Genomic DNA, 21,883 nt, shown 5'->3' with positions numbered 1-21,883 from the left:
CCCCCAATGTGCAATTCTGCTGTCAGCAGCAGCAGCATCCAAATGTCTAAGAAATGTCTTCCATAATTTACCTAAAATCCTGAGGGATTACACAGATTGTTGGAGGGAAGTGGATAGAGGAAGTTTAGGAAATTCCATCCCTTTAATAGTTGAACTATAACAAAACATGGGTGAAGGGGAGGAGACTTGGCGGCAGCCTGGAGACAGACCACACGAGGCTCTCCTGAGCCTAAGGTTAAGTGACGCGTGTGACACCGATAGGCCCCTGCTGGCACAGCACCCAGGCCACCCTCGGTGTCCGCTGGACTGAACGGCCCCAGAGCCAGACTGAGAGCGCGAACCCTCCCGCCCCCGCCCCAAGCGCCCCTACCCTTGTTCGGGGTGGAGTGGTGGGGCTGGGTCCTGAGACCGCCGTTCGAGAAGGACCTCGCGTCCCGCGGGGCTCTCCTGCCTTTTCTCTTTCTGCTGCCGCCGCCGCCCTCCTCATCACTGTCCAGCTCGGAGAGGAAAGCGTCCTCCCCCTCGGGCAGCAGGGACTCCTCCTGCACCGAGGCCAGGCTCACGGTGGTCAGCAGCTCGTTGCGCGCCTTCTCCCTCTCATACTGCCGGCTCAGGTCGCTCTCCTCCGCAAACACACAGGAGATGTACTTGGTGGTCCGCTGCCGCCCTTCGTCCTCCATGAAGCCCTGGGCGGGGGACACAACGTGTTTAAGACACCGCAGAGGACACAGGGCCGCCCAGGCCTGCAGGTGACCAGGGTTGGGAGGGTGGGGGGCCCTGCAGTGTCTGTTTGCTTATCATTCCTGCCTTTCCCCGCGCCTCCTCCATCTCTTGCCTGCACCCCAGCTCAGCTCCTCAAGATGCTCCCTCCTGTCTACCAACCCTCAGCTCCACAGGAAGCAATCCTGACTGTCTGCTCTAGGAGACCCTGAGCCCCTCGCTGGGCAGTGCCCTCACCTGGCCTTCCATAAACTCCCAGGCCCGGGATGCCCTAGGCCCACGGGAAACAGTAAGCAGAATTCAACCCTTTCTAACTGTGTCGTCAAGATGCAGAGTCAGAGCCTGGGGGTCTCCGGCTCTGTTGAGCCACTGCCGTGGTGACTGGGAGTGAAGCTGACCTACTGCCTTCTGTCTTCTAGAATAGGGGAAAGGGGCTTTCTGCCCGTAACGGTAGAAAGGGTAACACCTTCCATGTGCCAACCACACGCCAAGGACAGGGCTAAGCACTGCAATCATTAGCTCAACTGCTAACACTGCCATCCAGCAAATGGCCAAAAAGTTGGCAACAAGGGAGTGAGGCATAAAGGGCTGAGACAGCAGGTCTGGTCCCGAAGGGGGATCCCAGACCCAGTTAGCCAACTCGGTGCCCCCAGGACCCAGGCCAGGGACACAAACAAGAAGGAGGGTGGGGCGGGGACTGAAGTCTGGGGCTACCTGCTTTATTTCAAGGGGCACTTGGAGGCGCCAGCCTCAGCTGACCCCCCACAGGGGAATGGGGGCGGGGGAGGGTGCTTGCTCCCCAGACTGCAGCATCTCCCACTGACTTTTCAATGCTGATAACTTGGTTAGTTTTCAGAAGTTGAAAACCAACAAAATCCACAGCAGGGAGTGGGAGCCACGCTGGTGGGCTGCATTTGGCCCCCTCCCCCGGCAGCCATGTGCCCCCTTGATGGAGACCTGGGCTCCTGACTGTCTGAGACAGCCCTTTAGAACCACGTGGTGCACGCACACACGCACCCGAAGACAATGAACCACGTGGGATGACTCACGCTGTTACCTTGACAACTTTGAATCTCTGAAGGAGACGGCACAGCATCCTGGCTTCCAGCTTTCCCACATTCATAGCCACTCGGATTTCAGCCTGGGAAATGCCTTTCGTGCCTCGGCGCTCGACTGCGAGAAACAATCCACTTGACCCCTAGCCTCCGCCATGGAGCCCCTCTGCACAGGTCGGGTCAGCTCCCACCCACCTTTCCTAGGCATGGACATTTCAACACAGGGAAACCGACAAACAGAATAAGACACCCTGCCTCCCCTCTCCCTCTGCTCCCAAGACTCGGAACATTCCGACTCTTGGCTCATTTCTAAGCGCTCCCTATCTGACTCCTCCATGTCAAAGCTGTAAATGTCAAGTGACCGAGGCCTGATCCACTGAGTTCCAGGGACGCTGTTTTTCTCTTGCAATGGGAAGTGAGTGCTTTCACGTGAATGAACTTTCTCAGCTAGATTAAACTGAGCCTTTTTTAAAAAAAGCCTGGAAGTAATTTTAATGAAGAACTTTTCATTTTCCTATCTTTCTCAGTAGACTCAGAGGCACCATGGACACAGATTATTGTATTACCACAGCTGCCGGACAGCAGGGGCTGGGGAAGAAAATAACCCTATTTGGCCCTGTAATAAATGATCAGTGGACAACTGCGCAATTATTTGCTCTGTCTGGTATGTCAGCCCCTGCCCTGCTACATGCTGGGCTATTACTGGATCTGCCTCTAAAGAGCTGTTTCAAATATACTCAGAGATTGGGAGGTGCCTGTGAGGTGGGGGTGGGGGTGGGCAGGAGTCCCTCCAGTAAAATACAGCAAATATAGGGCAGATTTTGGGGGAAAATTCTGCACTGTTCAGAAAGAATTTCCCTTTCATTTCCTGATGGGTCACACACGAGGCCGCTAGGCAACGCCAATCTGAATGAAGGCAGTTTTGCTACATTTATTGTCCATGCATAAAAATTTAAACAGCAGAATGCAAAGAAGTGATCAGCATGTGCTCCTATGTTGAACTAACAACTTGCTACAACCAGGGATGAAAGGGTTAGGACAGTTTTATCCCCAAATTGTGTCTGAGCGGTGTTAAAGAAGCCCTCCCTATAGGCTGTGCTGATTCGCCCGGTGGCTTCGTATCTGCTGATGGAACCAGACCTCCTGCAGCCCCTCACCTCCTACTCTAGACATGCTCCACTACAGGGGACCTGCGGCCACAGCATCTACAGCACTGGGTCACGGCTGCCTTACACAGATGTTAGGAAAGTCAGGGGAAGGAGGGGAGGGGTGGAGACATGGTTGTTCCCCACCTTCATCACTATAATCCCCAGCCTGCAATGAATGATCCCAGGCCAATTTTAAAAGCTGGAAGGTGACTCTCAAATCTTTGAATAACAATGGTACTAGGTAATCGTTTCCATGGTCCCTATGTAAACCAGATGTTTTAATCCTACTCGTTCAGTCGTCCTATGTGCTGGGGGGGATAATGGCCCCATTTTACAGATGAAGGAACTGAGGCTCAGAGACCTTGCCAAAGTCTACAGCCGGCAGACAAGGGGCGGAGCAAGGGTTCAGACTCAAATCTGACCGCAAAGTCGAGGGAAACTTTGCTCCCTGATGGAAGACATTCTCCACAGCAGGGCCCTCATTTGACGTGAGACCGAAACACGTCTTGACCCAAAGCTCAGGACCCAGAGCAGGTGTGAGAATGGGACCTACTGAGCTCGTAGGTCTGCGTGAGCATGTCCCGCTCGAACACGATGTCCACTGGAGGCACGCCCTTGGAGATGACGTCCTCGTCGTCGTCGTCATCGTCCACCTTCCGCTTGAACTCCTTTAGCAGTCTGAGGCAGCGCACCATGATGTCGGTCCCTGGGGACACAGACACGCGGTTCCACAGTGACACACTGGCGCGGCTTCGGCAGAGCAAAGGCCGCATGTGGCACCAAGTTCCGAACATGGAAAACCGCATACCTGGGAACACGAGCCCTGAAAACTGACTCCACAAAGTTGCTTTTAAAAATATATATATAACTAGAAAACAAAGAAACGCAAATGAAAGGAATAATGAGATGCCATGTTACGGCCTATTAAATAAACAGCAGCTCTGCTTCAGACAAGCTCCAATGACCAGAGGAAATGGGCCTGTTTTCCCATCGGTCCACACCACCACCTACCACCCCACTCTGGAATACTGTCCGGAACGAAGCAGGCAGGCGTGCACGGTATCACTGCAAGGATGAAACACAGCTTCTCCCTTTTAAGTTAATACCCCACATCACCACGGCTTCCCTGGTGGCTGGGCAGTAAAGAATCTCCCTGCCAATGCAGGAGACACGGGTTTGATCCCTGGATCAGGAAGATCCCCTGCAGAAGGAAATGGGAACCCACTCCAGTATTCTTGCCTGGGAAATCCCATGGACAGAGGAGCCTGGCGGGCTACAGTCCAGCAGGTCACAAGGAGTCGGGCACGACTGAGACACTAAAGGACAAGCCACTCCTCAGACACCTGCCAGTCCCTGAGGCTGGTCTAAGCCCTCCCGTGGCTAGTCCTCAGCATGGCCTTAGGAGATGGGCTACCATTCCCATTTCACACTTGAGAACACGAGGAGCTAAGGGACTGGCCCAAATCCCCACCCTCAGGGGGTGAGGAACTGGGACTTATTGGGCGCTTCAGCCTCGGAGCCCAGGCCCTAAACCTTTGACCACACATGGCCCCTAATTCAGATACCCATGTGACCGGGAGCCAGAGCTGCCCACGTGAAAGGGGGCTCGATGCAGCGCCTAGGGCAGGCAGATGGACATGTTCTCAGGCAAGAGCCCAGCGTTATTTCTTCCACACTTTTATAACTTCCTTAAGGGCTTAATTAGCCAAGGAAAGATACACAGAACAGCCCTCCAAATAAGTGGAAGTGGAAGAAGAGAATCGCTGCAGGTACACTTGTGGACTCTGAGGCACCGAAAGACAACGCTCTCTGCCGTCAGCCTTCTGTTCCTCACGCCAAGGCTGTAACTGGGCTCACGGGCATCCGCCACCAGAGCCTTCTCCCGCCAGCACAGCTGCCTCCTCTGCTGACAGCCAGGAATAAATGATGCTCAGAGGGAGGGTGGGGATGAACGCAGTCCTGGGTCGGGCACACGTGGTTTCAGCCTCAGCTCTGCAACTCTGGGCAGGTGACCTGCTGTAGCTGTCTGCTCCCCACTTAGTAAAATGAGGTAACCATGCTCTCTGCCTCACACACTGGCGTTAGCTTGACCTGAGATAATGTCTGTACGCTGGCACGATGTCAACTTGGCATGGAGCTGGCACGGAGCCATCACTTAACACTAATGCCCAGCTCTTGCCATGGGCCAGGCACTGTGCGCTGAGTGTTACATAAATTAACCCATTTCCCGAGATTCTAGAGTTTGTCCACGACTCAGAGAATCTTGATTTTGATTATTAAAATCCCTTCAGCTCCTGCTTGCCATTTTTTAGGGAGACTGTTCTAGAGCACAAGTCAGCTAACGGCAAAGCCGCAGGGACCAGAGTGAGACCAGTCAGCACATCTATGTGGATGAACGTGGCCTCTCATTCCATGTGAGCTGCCACGGAGATTTCCTGCAACCACCCTGGAGGCACGAGCCTGTTGATGATAACCCCTGACCCCTGGGTGCAGGGCATTCTTTCCAGGAACAAAAGGCAAGAGAAAGAGAATCGGCTAGCTCACTGCACATGCTTTCAAATACACAAAGTTCTAGGCATTTCAGACACACAAAAACTTTCGTGGTGTGTATGAAAGTCAGCACTTGTACACACGCCTGTCAACGACTCAGGATGGGCATCAACTTAGCAGGAAAACAGCCTTAATTTACACATTCTGAAGACCCAGAAAGGAAGAAGGGAAGGACAGAATCTTTACTGAGCACCCTGGATGAGCCTGGCACTGCGCTAGGTCCTTTCAGAGACTATTTTACTTAATCATCTCCTGGCTTCTGCAAGTTATTGTCGCCGTGTGAAGGAAAAAAGGAAACTGAAGCTCAGAGGGCTTGAGGGATCTAAGGAGCCTTGGACCTAGCAAGTGGTCTTCCTTACACACCCGGCCACCTGGTGGGGTGCAAATTTCACATTTCTATCAGAAAGCACTGTTCCTTGGAAAGGAAAACCCGGAGTGGCTGTGGCGTGGAACCAGTAGCTATGTGTCTCACATTCTCATCCGGCCCCTAGCAGAGCGGTATCCTTAACTGTGATCAACTCGGTAAGGAACAAAAGCCAACAGAGGAGCCCAGGACAGACTTCCAGGACAGACAAAGCAACATCGGGCGGATGTTATGTAAATTCAGAGTGCTACCCCGTCACCCCACCAACACCCTTCCCTGAATGGAGCTGGGCTGGTCAGTGATAGGGAGTCATTCAGATAGCCTGGGAAACTGAAATCGCAGCAAGCCCATGGGACATCCTGAGGAGAGGGGCGTGCCCTGGGTACCTGCAGAGGGAAAGTATTAGTTGCTCACTTGTGTCTGACTCTCTGTGACCCCATAGAATTCTCCAGGCAAGAATACTGGAGTGGGTTGCCATTCCCTTCTCCAGGGGATCTTCCCAACCCAGGGATCGAACTCAGGTCTCCTGAATTACAGGCAGATTCTTTACCATCTGAGCCACCAGGGAAGACCAGCAGAGAAGCCTGACCAGAGATGGAAGGACAGAATTGGGGGCAGCACCCAGAAGGACAGAGAAGGGGTGCAGCCCACAACCCAGGGCTGCGTGCACTCTGGAGTCAGTGTGTCGGGTCAGAACCTGCCTCTGGCACTTACAGGCTGGACCAGCACAGAGCCCTGGGCCTCAGGCTGCTCAGCTATGAAATGGGGACAAGGACAGTATCTTCCTCACAGAGTGCTCAGTGAGTAGTGCTTGCAACTGTCTTATCAATACTCATCACAACCTCTGAAAAGCACAGCTCGGGGGTGCAAGTGTTAGACCATGTCACTCGGGTGGAAATAGGAGGCTGCTTGGGGCCTTTCAATTTGATTTCACAGCATTTATTCTGTGATGGGCCCACGACACAGAGAGAGGGATGAGACAGGGGTCCTGCCTCTGCAGAGGGCATGTCTGAGAGGCACAGAGGCCAAGGAGCCCAGCACAGGGTGTCGCGGCTTCTTGCAGGCCTGGGTATGTACTCTGGCTCTGCTGCGGACCAGCAGTGAACCTCTCTGAGCCTCAGACTCCTCGTCTACAAGACGGGATAATTCTACAGCATGTCTACACTACCCAGGGGTGAGGACTAAGGGGGAGAACGCGCATAAGTGCTCAGGGCACGCTATCTGGCTGGATGACTACAGAGGAACTGGCTATGAAGTGCTCAGGGCTCTGCTTCCAGAACACAGAGTTGGCAGACGAGAAAAGACGCAGGCCAGGGCTACACAGGGGGAGAGAGAGAGGAGGGGGCACGTGGGTGGGATAGTAAAGGACACAGAATGATCTTTGCAGAACAGGGCAGGCTTTCCAGGCAGGAGGAGGGGCACCAGCAAAGGCGTGGAGGTGGGAGAGGACTGTTTGGGAAGGGGCTGAGGTGGGGGGAGGCAGGAATGAGGGTGAGAATGACGAGATTCCAAAGGTTGCCAAACCAAGCAGAGATTTATGTTTCACTCTGCGGGAAGATCTCCCGGAGGAGGGCACGGCTACCCTCTCCAGTATTCTTGCCTGGAGAATTCCATGCAGAGAGGAGCCTGGTGGGCTACAATCCATGGGACGGCAAAGAGGCAGATGAGTGAGCACCTAACACTTTCACTTTTTCATACCACAGGCATCCAGGTTACCCGGGATGTGGAGGGCGGCCTGGAGGGAAGAAGGCCTGAGGGCAGTCTCCTGCCCTGGGGGCTTCACCTGCTCGGCCCCTCCCTCGCCCCCTTCCACTTCCTCTCAGGGAGGGGGAGGCGGGCAGAGGGACCTGATGGCTAAGGGCTCAAGAGCCACACTTGCTGTGGGCCCGCCCACCCCGCCCCAGCACATCCCAGGTCTATGACCCCAGGCAGGCAATCTGTGCTTCAGTTTCTTATCAGTGAAATGAGGAGAATGAGCAGCACTGACAAGATGGGGCGATAAAAGGATCAGAGCTGAAGAACTGACACTTGGCTCCGGGCGGGCAATTCTCTCCATGGGTCTTCACCTCACCCCACCCCACCCCACAACCGACCACGAAACGGCTAACCAAGTGCAGGCTCTCCCCCAGGCCTTTCCTCCCCTTTGTCACATCCTAAGACAAGTCGTCAGAGTCGAAGCCTCTCTGGGTCGCTCTGGGGTCCTGACAGCACACAGGGCGCTCAGCCCGGCTTGGGAACCTGCGGAAACGGCCTCGGTCCGGAGGTTCAGGCGTCACTCAGTGCCTGGTGCGAGGACCACCTCCTCAACCTCTGGATGGATGGCTTAGGTCCCCAAAGCTCTTTGAACATGACTGACAGACGGAAAGGCCTGGGTAAAAACCACGGTGCTGAGCAGGAAGGCCACATCGGGCCTTTTCTGAGGGCTCCGAAACGGCACTGTTCAAGAATGAAACGTCACCGCGCAGCGAAGCCAGTCACTTCTCAGCCCGCTTGTGCCCCTCCGTGGCCAGGCTGCTCCCCGCAGGCCAGCCCCCGTGCTCACAAGCCCCAGCACTTGCCTCGGGGCTCTCCCAAGCACGGGGAGCCTTCCATTCTCATCCCGCAAACCTCAAAGCCATCAGTGGGCTACACCACAGAAAGTTCTGGAAGGACCACAATGACCTCCTTGGCAAGTCTACTGTTGTCTGCCCCTGTCTGATTCTCCAGGATCCTGCCCCAGCCCCCCACCTGCCCCCAGCCTGCTCCTTCCACTGCACGGCCCAGGCAGGCCCATCTTTCTGCTCATGGGGGTCAGTGGAGAGGCCAGCAGGTGTGAGCCCCTATTCCCTCCTGGGGGCACAGGGGAGATGGAGAAGAGGACTGGGTCCCCCCGCGGGCGACCCCTCGGGAGAACTGCCTCCACAAATGGGTGAAGTCACCCAAGACCCAGAATTTAAGTCACAGGATTCTGCTCCTTTCTCTACTCTTTTAAGTCCCTTCTTTAATAGTTTTTTTTTTTGCCATATTAGAAAGTCTGTTTCTTTTGTCTTAATTATTAATGATGGTAATTACTCTTCATAGTTTAGCTAGTGCCCTTTAATCAATCTTGTCACTTTTAACTTAAAGAAATCACTATTTTTAACTAAACTGTTTTTCCCTCTAGTACAATTCATTGTCTAGGCTTTAAATTTTCCTGACAATCTTCTATTCTTTTCCTGTTTACGCTCATCCTCTATCCTCTCTGTTTCTGATCTCCATTCTTTTTAATTCCAGTTTTCAGGTTTCAAAGCTCTTTAAAACCTTTACATTTATTTTATTGCATTTTAATCCTTCTTGGTATGGCTCATTTCTCTTTTTTCTTAGCTTATATACTTTAATCCTACTGTAACTTTTAAAATGTCCTCTTTTGCCATTTTAATGACCATAATTTAGTTTGCTATACCTTGTCAAGTGTTTGCTGGATTCGGCTTTTATTTTCATTGTAATTTTAACAGCTTTCTTGAGACATAATTCATATGCCACACAATACACCCGTTCAAACTATGCAAGTCAATGGTTTTTTTTGGGGGGGGGCACGCTTTTAAAAATTTATTTTTAATTGGAGGATGATTGCTTTATAATGTCCTGCTGGTTTCTGCTGTACATCAGCATGAATCAGTCCCTGGTATACATGTGCCCTCCCTCCTGAACCTTCCTCCCACCTCCCACCCCACCCCACCCCTCTGGGTTGTCACAGAGCACCAGGTTGAGCTCCCTGTGTTACACAGCAACTTCCCACCAGCTATCTATTTTACATAGGCATGCATGCATGCTAAGTCGCTTCAGTCGTGTCAGACTCTGTGTGACCCTCTGGACAGCAGCCCACCAGGCTCCTCTGTCCACAGGATTCTCTAGGCAAGAACACTGGAGTGGGTTGCCATTTCCTCCAATCTTACATATGGTTATGTATACATTTCAATGCTACTCTCTCAGTTTGTCCCACCTTCTCCTGCCCCAGCTGTGTCCAAAGGTCTGTTCTCTGTGTCTCTATTTATGTCCAGCAATTAGGTTCAAGTCAACTTTTTTTAGTGTATGTCGCAGGTATATGCACCCGTCACGAGTCAATTCTAGAACATTTTCATCCCGTCCTTTAGCTATCACCCCTCTGCACCCCCACTGCAGCCTTTGGCACTCATTGTCTACTTCTAGATTCCCTATTCTGGATTCTCCCCTAAAAGGAATCAGAGTAATGGCCTTTGGTGAGTGGCTTCTTCCTCTGAATGGCCTTGGCACGCTGGCTGAAAGTCAGCTGACCACAGAAGTGTGGGTTCATTTTTCTGGCTGCACTGCACGACATGCGTGATCTTAGAGGCCCCATCAGGGATCAAACCTGTGCTCCCTGCAGTGGAAGCAAGAGTATTAACCACTGGACGGCCATGGATTTCCCCACGTGGGTTTATCTCTCACTCTCAGTTCTATCCCATAGATCTCTAGGTCCATCTTTGTGTCAATAAGTACCATACTGTCTGGATTACTGCTGCTCTGTGGTAAGTTTTGAAATTATAATGTGTGAGACCTCCTACTGGATTCTTCTTTTCCAGGATTGTTTTAGCTTTCTGGGTACCCTTCAATTCCATATGAATTTTAGAATCAGCTTCCCAGTTTCTAGGTGACACTTCCCAGGTGGGGAGGGTGGTAAAGAACCCGCCTGCCTATGCAGGAGATGCAGGTTTGACCCCTGGGTCCCAAAGAACCCCTGGAGGAGGGCATGGCAACCCACTCCAGTATTCTTGCCTGGAGAATCCCATGGACAGAGGAGCCTGGCGGGCTACAGTCCAGAGGGTCGCAAAGAGGTGGACACGACTGAGCAACTGAGCATGCAGGCACACATCAGTCTCTACAAAGACGTCAGCTGGGATTCGGACAGGAACTGTGTGGAATCTGAAGATCAGTTTGGGAAATAGGGGCATCTTAACAAAGTTAAGTCTTCTGACATAGGAATAGGGGCTATTTTCCCATTTACTTACATCTTAGATTTCTGTCAACCATCTTTTATACTTGTCAAGTATATGTTTTGCATTTGTTTTGTTTAATTATTCCTGTCTTATTCTTTTTGATGCTAATGCAAACAGAATTGCTTTCGGATTGTTCATTACAAGGGTATAGAGATAGAGCTGATTTTTGTACATTGATCTTGTTCTGCAATCATGCTGAACTTGTTTTTCTATTTTTGAAGAGTTGTTGGGCGACAGCTTAGGGAAGAGCCCACATCATATACAGGGAGGTAAAGATGCTAGAACATTTCTTCACAGTTGGACTCACCTTGCCACTGAACCTGGAAACCTGCTAAATGCCTGCCTCAGTCATTCAGCCCCAGGGAACCCAACTTCTGTTAACTGCTTCCGACTGTGACCCTTTTCCAAGGATTACAAAGTTAACTTCTATTTCTCCTCCCTTCTGTTCTCAGCACAATTTAATAAACACAGAATGACTGCTAAACACTTGGAGAGAATAATCCAAAACACATCAGTTCAGGGTGAATGTTTCCATTACTGAGGATTTTTTGCTTTTGCAAAACAGGTCACAGAGGCTTTCTGTAATGCATTTGAAATATGCCGAAATCCGAACTCTTTGTTTATGGGCTTTTAGAAACAACTCGTATATAACCAGGCACACCTGTAAATTTACGTGAAGCAATACATCATCTTTATTTATTATTTAAGTCTTGCTTACTCCGTAACAGCTGGGAGGAAAGGTTTTATGTTAATTTTGCAAACTGGGAGGACATACTTCAAGCCAGGAAAAGACGAAAACTGTGCAGTTATCTCTTGCATTAGGAAAGTCACTGAAGGGACACCTAAGTGAAATTAAATTCCCTAAACATTTAGTTAGTACCTGCTCTGCTTCCCTGGTGGCTCAGATGGTAAAGAATCCACCTGCAATGCAGGAGACCTGAGTTCGATCCCTAAGTCGGGAAGATCCCCTGGGGAGGAAAACGACTACCCACTCCAGCATTCTTGTCTGGAGAATTTTATGGACAGAGGAGTCTGGCAGGTTAGGGTCCATGGGGTTGCAAAGAGTCAGCCAGAACTACAGGACTAACACTTTCTCTTTCTACCCTGTTCCCAGCAGACAATGCACCGGCGCTGGCTTCTCTGGTGGCCCAGACAGTAAAGAATCTGCCTGCAATGTGGGAGACCTGGGTTTGATCCCGGGGTTGAGAAGATTCCCTGGAGGAGGGCATGGCAACCCACTCCAGTATTCTTGCCTGGAGAATCCCCATGGACGGAGGAGCCTGGCGGGCAAAGAGTGAAGACACGACTGAGAGACCAAGCACAGCACAGGCATTAAGGACAGAAATTATGTGAGGGGTGGAGCCACCACCCTCAAGGAGCTCATGGCTTAGCTGGGAAAAAAGTCACACAGAAAAACAACCGGAGAAGGGAGGGAGTCTGTCCATGAACTTGCACGGCTGAGAGGTAGTAACAAGATACCAAGCAGGGCCCTGCGGGGCTCCTGGACACAAAGCCTTTCTGTGTCCCCCATTTCTCTGGTTACAGGAAACATCCTTCATTCAGCCTCCAAGACATTCCTTGAGTTCCAATGGGCTTATTTATCCAAGCAGGGGATGAACAAAGACTAGGGAGAAATAGAGTTAAGAGCAGCCTTGGGGCGAGGTTCTGTTTCCTCATCAATAGATACACACAACAATGTCTCCAAACCCCCTCCAGGTGGGAGTGCTTAACAGGATGGCATGCTGCCCACAAGCATGGAGACCCAGACCTGTTGGACCTGAAGGGTGCTGATGAAGACTCCTACTTGGGTGCTCAGCCATGTCTGACTCTGCAACCTCATGGACTGTCACCTGCCAGGCTCCTGTGCCCATGGAAGTTTCCAGGCAGGAATAACGGAGTGGTTTGCCATTTCCTTCTCCAGGGGATCTTCCTGCCCCAGTGACTGAACCTGCAGCTCTTGTGTCTCCTGCATTGGCAGGCGGATTCTTTACCATTGTGCCACTTACTTCACCATCAGTCCATCAGCAGAATGCAAGCCCTTCACTGCCTTGATCCATATCACCAACCCCCGACCACAAGCCTTGCACACAAGACCTCCCTGCTCCCCAGGGAAGGGGCTACAGTTCTTGAGAAGTCACTACTGTGTTCTTTGCCTGACAAAGAAATAAAGCCAGTCTTTCCTTCTCCTCCATAACTCTGTGTCCCCATATTTCTGTTCAGCATCAGTGTACAGAGAGCCCAGGTACCGGCATCACATATGGGCATGAGATGAGCCTCCTGAATGGTCAGAATGGGCTCACTGAGTGTGTGCATGACAATCTAAAAATGCTGTCATCTCCTCAGCTTAGGTGTTTGCCCTCTTAACTTTACCACTGCCATCCTTAGTACCCAGTCGGTGCTGTGAGTCGTGCTCACCCTTCTTCCTGGCATTGGGCCTCGGGAAATGAGGGTCCCTCATCTTGTGACGTGAGCACACCTTGAAGCTTCAGGCAGATGACATACCAGAGTGAAGCCGCTGTGGGTTACACAGCAGCAAACAGGGTGCGCTTGCTAAATGGGGAAGGTGAGTCCTCTCGACAGGGGGTGGCACCTCTCTGCCTCGCTAACTGCTACTAAAGAAATGCAGTTCAATGTTGCCTGGTTTTATTTTTTAGAGAGAAGTGGAAAGTCTGACTTTGTAGGTCAAATTTCTGATTTTTAAATGCCAACAACTACAGTTAAAACAAACTCCATGAGGCCAACAAAATACACTGCCAGAGGTGGCCTAAAGGCCTTGCTCTGGGTACACTGTCTCCTGTAAGTCCCACAACACTCCGGAAAGAAGCTGTAGTATTATTCCAGATAATCCTGATGAGGAAACTGAGCCAGAGAGCGGTCAAAACTCAAAGGAAATTCCAGTAGGAAGTGACAGGACAAGAATTCCAACCCAGACTGTCTTACATCAAAGTCCATTCAGGTATCTGTTAGTTTCAAGGGGCAAGTTTGAATTTCTAGGTGAGACCATAAAGGGGGCAGGTGCAACTTCTAAGAGAATGACATAGCCCACAGACATGACATAAAATGATTAGAGTCAACCAGGTGCAAGGTCGTCTTCCACTAGACCTTCTGCCTCAGTATAACATATCAGCACGCTAAATGACATACCCAGAGGAGCCATGACCACAAAGGTCAAAAGGGGGACTGTGGCGCGAATCCTGGAAAGCCCCGCTTCATCCCCCAAACAGCAGGAACACTCCTCCCATTCATTAGCCTATGTAACTACTCGCCCGCCCCTATAAAAACTGACCAACCCATACCCTGGTGCTTCTCTTGCCTTCCAAGAGGGCCCACACTCTGTCTATGGGGTGATTCTTCCCTGAATAAACCTTTTTCCACTTTATTATGGCTCACTCTTGAATCCTTTCCCATGGTGAAGCCAAGAACTCATATTGGCGACTGTCCCAGGGACTTGGATGTGATCTGGGATATAACCATCCTGTCACACCCCATTCTCTTTCCTATAACACAGGGACCTCAAACCATGGAGAAATCCAGCAAAATAAATAAATAAATGTATATATACATAAGTATTCACATATATATTTAAAGCTATTTTTTCCCTAGATTCATCTGCTTATATTTAATGCCTTTCTTTAAACGTGTGTGTTAGTCACTCAGCTGTGTCTGACTCTTTGTGACCCCATGGTCTGTAGCCCACCAGGTTCCTCTGTCCATGGAGTTCTCCAGGTAAGAATACTACAGTGGGTTGCCATGCCCACTCCAGGGGATCTTCCCAACCTAGGGATTGAACCCAGGTCTCCCACACTGCAGGCAGATTCTTGACCATTTGAGCTACCAAAGTGACTTTCTTTCAATAGGTCAGGAAATAAAAAAGCTTATTAGAGCCACAGGTCACACTATTTTCAGCATTCAGGTAATCCTATTTCCAAGTCAAATGCTGGGTGGAAATCCCTAGCACAGCTCTCAGCTCCTGGAGCCTTTTCTTGCCTGCTCAGGAGCCAGTGGGACTTCCTGCTCTCCTGTCCACCAAAGGCTGACGCTCCCCTACTCCTTCCCTTGAGGAATTCCAGTCATTCAACCAGTCATACATCTACTCAGCACTGAAGACACTTAAAAGATGAAGTCTGCTCAAGGGGGGCTTCCCTATCTCCAGGGGCTCCTGGTTTTTATACACCTGTAGTGTGGTCATATCTGTGTGTTACCATCTCCTTCACAAGACTTTCAGACACAAGGAAGTCAGACAGGGTGGGCAGTGATTCCAGTAACTGAAAGAAGAAGTAAAGGAAGAGACACAGCTCCCTCAGACTGGCAGTTCAGTCACTCAAAAGGCACACCACCTCCCTCCTGCAGGCAGAGCTCTGGTCTGTCCCCATTCAGCACACATTCTCCAGAGCTGTTAGCAGTCTCCTTAGGTGGCTTGCTATGCTCTAAGTTTTTAAAACCATACACCTTTTAGTTTTAACTGGTGTTTGCATCTTTTTATCCCATTTGCTTGGTTTTCTCTGTACAGATCACTAATCCTCACTCAGAATCACTGCCAGCACACAGCTTTCCCTACACACGTCCGCAGGAACTAGGCACCTAACGCTTTGTATGGACTCCTGCCCTCCTAGAGTCTGCCACAATGATTTCCCTTCATCATCTCCCCAGGGCTCCCCTTGTCCCCGCTCTTTCTGGACCCCATGCTTTCCTGTCTCCTGGTCTGGTCTGTCATTTGATGGCATACATCCTCCAGTAGCTTCCTAAAAGGGAACTTGGAAGATGAGAGATGAGTTATTTCCAATCCGCTTGTATGAAAATGTTCTCACACCTCGTTGATGGTAAAGGTGAATAAAGATGTCCAAAGTGAAAGTCCATCCCCTTCAGAAAGTTGATGATGCTGCACCAAGGTCTCCAGCTTCTGTTACTACTGGGGAAGTTGGATATCTCCTCTCTGGAGGCTCTTCAGCCAGACTGCTGAAGTCTCAGTCTGTCAGATCTTGGTGTGGGTTTCTTCATGTTCACCAGGCTAGACGTCTGCTGGGTCTTTGGATCTAGAGCTTGACTCCTTCAGATCTGGGGAAAACTCCATGTCTGTCATTTGCTGGCTGTCATCCCCTCCCTTCTACTCTCCTGAACACACCCCCTTCCTCCGCCCCCAACTCAAGCCCTGACTGTGTGGAGGCTGGATCTTTTAGGCTCAGCTTCGTATTTTCTACTGAACTCTCCTATTTCTATCCCTTTTGAGTTTCCTGGGGAGGTTTTCTCAACTTTCTCTCACTGTCTTTCCTTCCACTAAATCTTTCATTGCAATGTGCTGTGCTTAGTCACTCAGTCGTGTCCAACTCTTTGCAACCCCACTGACTGTGGCCCATCATGCTCCTTTCTTCATGGGGATTTTCCAGGCAAGAATACTGGAGTCGGCTGCCACGCGCTCCTCCAGGGGAGTCTTCCTGACCCAGGGATCGAACCCAGGTCTCCCGTATTGCAGTAGTCAGATTTATTTCTAAGAACTCTTTTCTATTTTCTGCATGTCCCTCCTTTATTTATAGCCTCTCGCTTGGTTTCTTGGATGCAGTATCTTCTCTTCCCCCTTTGTTTTCCTCTGCTCCTCACTTTGCTTCTATTTCCTAGGTTAATTTGTGTCTCTTACATTCATGTTAAGAGTTCTCAGCTGCTTGGTGAAACATTAAAATGCTGCATTAAAATATATTAAAAGACCTGTGTTTTGCAGGCTGGGGAGGAAGAAAGGGGAGAGAATGCCAGTGTGTGAATTTCCACAAAGGGTGAGCAGGCACGAGCTGGCTACTGTACTAGGAAACCCCTAAATTTCAGGATCTAGAAAACTTTTTCTCTTGGACTGGTCAGTTTCTACAGAAAAGAATCCTCCAGCTGCTGGCCTCAGGGACTGTGTAAGCTTAGCTGCCAGTGTTCTCGGGAGCCACGGGGGATTGCAATGAGAACTCCTACCTCCCAGTGTGTGGATTACCCATCGCCTGTTATCAGCTCTCTACCCTGTCTCCGGCTGCATCTCATGTCTGAGAGTCTCGAAAGCCTCCAGTGCATCTTCTCTCTTTTAAAAAACTTATTTACTTATGGCTGCAGCGGGTCTTCAGTGCTTCCTGTGGGCTTTCTCTAGTTGCGGCAAGCAGGAGTTCCTCTTTGTTGTGGTGCACAGGCTTCTCACTGCGGCGACTTCTCTCGTGGAGGCGTGCAGGCACCAGGGTTCGGGGGCTTAATAGTAGTGGCGCACGGGCTTAGTTGCTCCTCAGCATGTGGGATCTTCCCAATGTATCACCTGGCTTGGCAGGTGGATGCTTAACCACTGGACCCCCAGCAAGTCCCCAGTGCATCCTCTCTGGAGGTACGTCCAAGGAATGAGGATTCACTGTAGGTGCTAAAGAGGAAAGACTGCTAAGCCACAAAGTCCAGACCTCTGTCTTTGTAGGAACCGGCTTGCTACCTGCTATACCAAGTAGGGGAGGGGACCTGGGGGGGTGCAATGGCTCTTCAGACAGACTTAGCCTCATCCAAACTGGGGCTTTCAGAGGGCCCTGGTTTATTTCAGGTTTGAGGTTTCCATTCTTGGCTACTGGCCTGCACAGGCATTTAGCTTTCTAGTCTGCTTGGCCAGTTATCATTTATCCATCTGCCTCTGAGCACAAAAAAGCTGACAATCTCCTTGCTGTCGAGTCTTGTCCTATTCTCTCTGTACGTGGGTTTATTCCTTTTATGTTCCTGTGATCGCTAGGGAGGAGCCGGGAAGAGTACAGATAAACACATCTATTCCTTCTGTCAACTTTTACTGAGAGTTATGACCCTCAGCTTTTTAAATGACTTTCGTTAATCCAGAGGGTGCATGGGATAAAAATCAAGAACAGAGAAAAATCAAAGGACTAAAGGTTTTTAAAGTTTCATCGTCCATTGTCCTTAGTTTAACTTTCTTATAAGGTTCAAATCTCACCTGTGCCACTTTCTGATTGCTTAACCTCATGTATGTTACTCATCATCTCTTAATTTTCTTACCTTTAAAATTGTGATAATAACACCTACCTTGCAGGGCTAGAAAATGCAACCATGCAACACAGATTAGGTACTTTAAAAATACTGGCTGAAGAATGAATAAGAGGGTTTAGATAAGAAGAAAAATAGGAATTTGGTTTCTGGACACCAGGAATGGGAGATATTGGAGGGACATCCATATAGACATGTTTGCTGAGAATGAGCACAGGTGTCATTCAGCAAACATTTCCTGAGTGCTTTATATATAGAAGGTCCTAAGACAGGCACTGAGGAATGAAAGAGTTGAATAAATAACGTGATGTCATCCCACTGCAGGGCAGAATGTGGTAAGAAGACAGGCTGGTGCTTAGAGGCGAGAAGTGAAAGCCGGCTGAGCAGCCCAGTGAACAGCTCAGACCACCTTTACCTTTCTTGGTCTTGCAAGGTCCGCGTTCAGGGTGGATCTCTTTTAAGGGAAGGGGCACCACTTTGGCCAGCCCCGCGTTCAGCATGTACTGGTACAGGCGCTTGAACGTCCTCTCGCACAGTCCCTGCAACATTTAAATGCAGTGGTTAGATACGAGCAAGCTATGTGAAACTACCAGAGGGTCATGTAAATGAACAAGTGGGGACCCAAGTTAACTGATGATCTTGAATGAAGAAACACTGGGGGCACTAATGAGGAAATACGGCCCAGCCACCTTGTCCCGGGAACAAAATGAGTCTGGAGCAGCACAGAGACTGTGCTACTTTTTGATGATGAAAGGGGGAAAGAGATTTGCCTCAAAATATCCTGAAAGGGGTGAGAATGAGGCAGTTGGGGGCAGCACTTTACGACTTCCACCGTATACTTTTTCATAAGTGTTTTGGTTTTTTAACCAAGTAAGTGTACTATTAATTTCTGGGGGTGGGAGGCCATGCCATGTAGCAGGATCTTAGTTCCCTGACCTGGGATCAAATCCTTGGCCCCTGCAGTGGAAGCGTGGAGTCTTAACCCCTGGACCACCAGGGAAGTCCCTACTATTAAATTATTAACAGATATATGCAGACATACACACAACTCCTACAGGCAGTGGAAGAGGAAAAAAAAAAAATTAAAAAACTTTTAGGTTAAAAAGAAGAAAAAACCTTTAGGGACTTCCCTTGTGGTCCAGTGGAAAAACCAAAATAACCATATCTATTTCTAAAGCTGTCAGGGTTACCAAACAGCTGCCACCAGTGCAGGCCATATGTTTCCATCTACATGCGTTTTTTTCTTTTTTTGAAGAAAGTAATTCACTTGCCAACATTGAAAAGTGAGAGATGTCATGTTAAAAAAAAAATGAAAAAAAAAAAAAACACACACACACACAACAGATTCTGGCTTCTTTCAGAAAACAGGATGTGGCAACAAGTCCTAGCTTGTGGTTCATCACAACGGTAGCCAGCGGGAGGCGAGGACCAGCTACTCCTTCAAGACACGCACGCCTGCCCCGGACGCCCCAGCCTTCCCCAGCCATCCCCAGCCATCAGACCCCTTACGCAGTGAGGCTGAAGGTCAGTTCCTGTTTATCACCCTTTTTGTGCTGCTTTTCTCTCACAATAGCTAAGAGGAAAGTGAAAGATTTCTTGAATCCATACTGATGTCAAGAAAAATTTTTTGTTGTTTTTGGCTGCACCGTAAGGCTTCCAGGAATTCAGGTTCCCCTGGCCAGGAACGGAACATGGGCCACAGCAGTGAAAGCGCTGACTCCTAACCTCCAGGCCACCAGGGAACTCCCTCAAATAATTCATACCACCCTTCAGGCTACTACTGGCCATTTAATTTTGCCACCTCTAGATCAGCGAGGCAGGCGATCACCTGAACCAAAGGAGGTGCTGCTGAGAGTGGTCTGCGGCGTCTCCCAGGTTCCCTTTTACACTCTGCAGGGAGAGAGCGAGCGCATGTGGCCGCATACCCAAGATCGCCTCTCGGATGAGCCTGGCTGCTCAGCAGCAGAACAGATGGGCATCAAAGAAATACAGACGACTCACAGACAGCACATCCAGCCCCCTGGCACGTCAGTGACACCTATCGTAAATCTAGCTGTGCCCCCAGCGCCGTGGAAAGGCCTTGCAGACACCCACCCATCAAACCCCAGCCCTCTACATACGGCCCTGAGCCCTGGACCACCCTACAGGGGAGCTGCCAAGGAGGACTCCCATGACCTGCCCGCAGGATGGAGGGTGGTGGGGTCCTTCCCTTACAGGGGGCTGCCATGGAGGACTTGCACAATCTGCCCAGCTAAGGAGAGAGGTTAGCCTCCCTCCCACTCCCCCTGAAAGACAGCATCCACACTCAAAGCATCCACCTCATCTGGAGGCTAATCATTTACTAAATCCTGCTCAGCCTTCTCTGACCCCTATTTCCAGCTACTGACTAGACATTATTACCAAGTCAAAGTCCCAAAGATCTCCATACCCTATAAATCCTACAATCAAATTTGTCATGAGACTTCTCCCGTGATCCAGTGGCTAAGACTCCCTGTTCCAATGTAGGCAGGGGGGTGAGGGTTTGATCCCAGGTCAGAGAACTAAGATCCCACAAGCCCCACAGTGAGGCAAAAAAAATAATAACAACTGTTATATGCCTCGTCCTTGAGCAAACTCACTCCTCTTTCTGAACTGTCTACTTCAGTCATATACTCATTCAACAAACATGGGCTGAGCGTTCACATGTGCAGGGCCGTCCTCTTGGTGGGTGGTCGGCACACAGGGTCCCTGCCAGCAGGAGCCCACCCTCAAGCTCTGGTCCACCCTAGGGAGGGGCTGTCATTCAAGCCAGACAACAGATTCCTTCTCCTTTGTCCCCCTCCCCCAACACTCACACTCTGGCTTCAGTCTCTCACCAAGTCACCCCCCTACCCTGAGGCCACAACATCCACCTCCACACTCAGCCTCCAACCTCCCCTCTCTGCCCACCAGCTTATCTCCTAATCATTCTTCTTCTGGACGTCTTGGTGGCTCAGGGGGTGAAAGATCCACCTGCAACGCAGGAGACCTGGGTTCGATCCCTGGGTCAGGAAGATTCCCTGGAGTAGGAAATGGCAACCCATTCTAGTATTCTTGCTTAGAAAATCCCATGGACAGAGGAGCCTGGTTGGCTCCTGTCCATGGAATCCCAAAGAGTCAGACACGACTGAGCGCATCCGTACTTCTGCGTCATCTCTACTTAGAAACTGCCACCAGCAATTCCTCAGGCTTAAGGCTGAAATCCAACTCCTCAGCCTGGCACTTGAGCCCTTCCTTATCTGGCCCCAATTTTCCTTTCCCGCCGCCTCTCTTACTACTCCTGAGGAGCACCCTGCTGCCTGGCTGCCCTTGGGTCACTGCCAACCTCGGAAACCCCCAGCACCTCCCACTGCCTCACGCCTTTGCTCCAGCTGGTCTCCCCATGTCTCCTTGGGGCTCATCTCATCCACGAAGCCCAGCACAGCTGGAACTCACTCTACAAAGCTTCTCCCAGCTCTCCTTTCACGGAGCTCAGATGCATCCTTCCAAGGAACAGTCCGGCCTGAGTGTGTCGTCAGCCTCCCCAATTAGACAGCTCCACGACAGCCTGAGACTGTCACCCCCGTTAATTTTTGTCACTGTGCTGCGGAATATAGTTCTGACTCCAAGTGGACACTCACTGAAGTATTTGTTGAGGGTTTCCCTGGTGCGTCTGTCAGTGGTAAAGAATCCGCCTGCCAATGCAGGTTTGATCCCTGATCTGCGAAGATCCCATGTGCTGTGGCGCGACTAACCCCTGGGCCATAATGACGGAGCCCACCCGCTAGAGCCTGCTGGCTGAAACAAGAGAAGCAACTAGAGAGGAGCCCCTGCTTGCCGTAACTGGAGAAAAGGAAGCACGAAGACCCAGCAGAGCCAAAAATAAACAAATTTAAAAAAACTAAAAGTATTTGTTGAATGAATGAATAAATAAATGAATAAACAATGTCCAAATTCTGTCACTTAGCTCTTCCCCAGTCCTGACCTGAGACTGGGCCCACCCCCTCTCTCCACCCTCGAGTGACTCCGCAGGGCAGAGGGTATCAATCTCCAGTGTCCATAGGGGCTGGACAGACAATAGAA

The 21,883-nt window shown here is 50.3% G+C and overlaps 1 protein-coding gene across 3 annotated transcripts in view; it reads right to left on the bottom strand.

The window, feature by feature from the left end:
* The window catches only part of GTF3C1 (general transcription factor IIIC subunit 1), a 79,329-nt gene that overhangs the window by 42,037 nt on the left and 15,409 nt on the right, over positions 1–21,883 (bottom strand). For all 3 annotated transcript variants that reach the window (XM_052654450.1, XM_052654446.1, XM_052654453.1), the window contains exons 6-9: positions 18,219–18,342; positions 3,477–3,629; positions 1,778–1,893; positions 371–686 (exon numbers count right to left, since the gene is read on the bottom strand). In XM_052654450.1, coding sequence (XP_052510410.1) covers positions 371–686; positions 1,778–1,893; positions 3,477–3,629; positions 18,219–18,342 — 709 coding nt within the window. The remainder of the gene's footprint in view (positions 1–370; positions 687–1,777; positions 1,894–3,476; positions 3,630–18,218; positions 18,343–21,883) is intronic.

Source organism: Budorcas taxicolor, chromosome 2, assembly GCF_023091745.1.
Source record: "Budorcas taxicolor isolate Tak-1 chromosome 2, Takin1.1, whole genome shotgun sequence".
Lineage (NCBI taxonomy): Eukaryota > Metazoa > Chordata > Mammalia > Artiodactyla > Bovidae > Budorcas > Budorcas taxicolor.
This window is presented reverse-complemented; position numbering and strand designations above follow the sequence as displayed.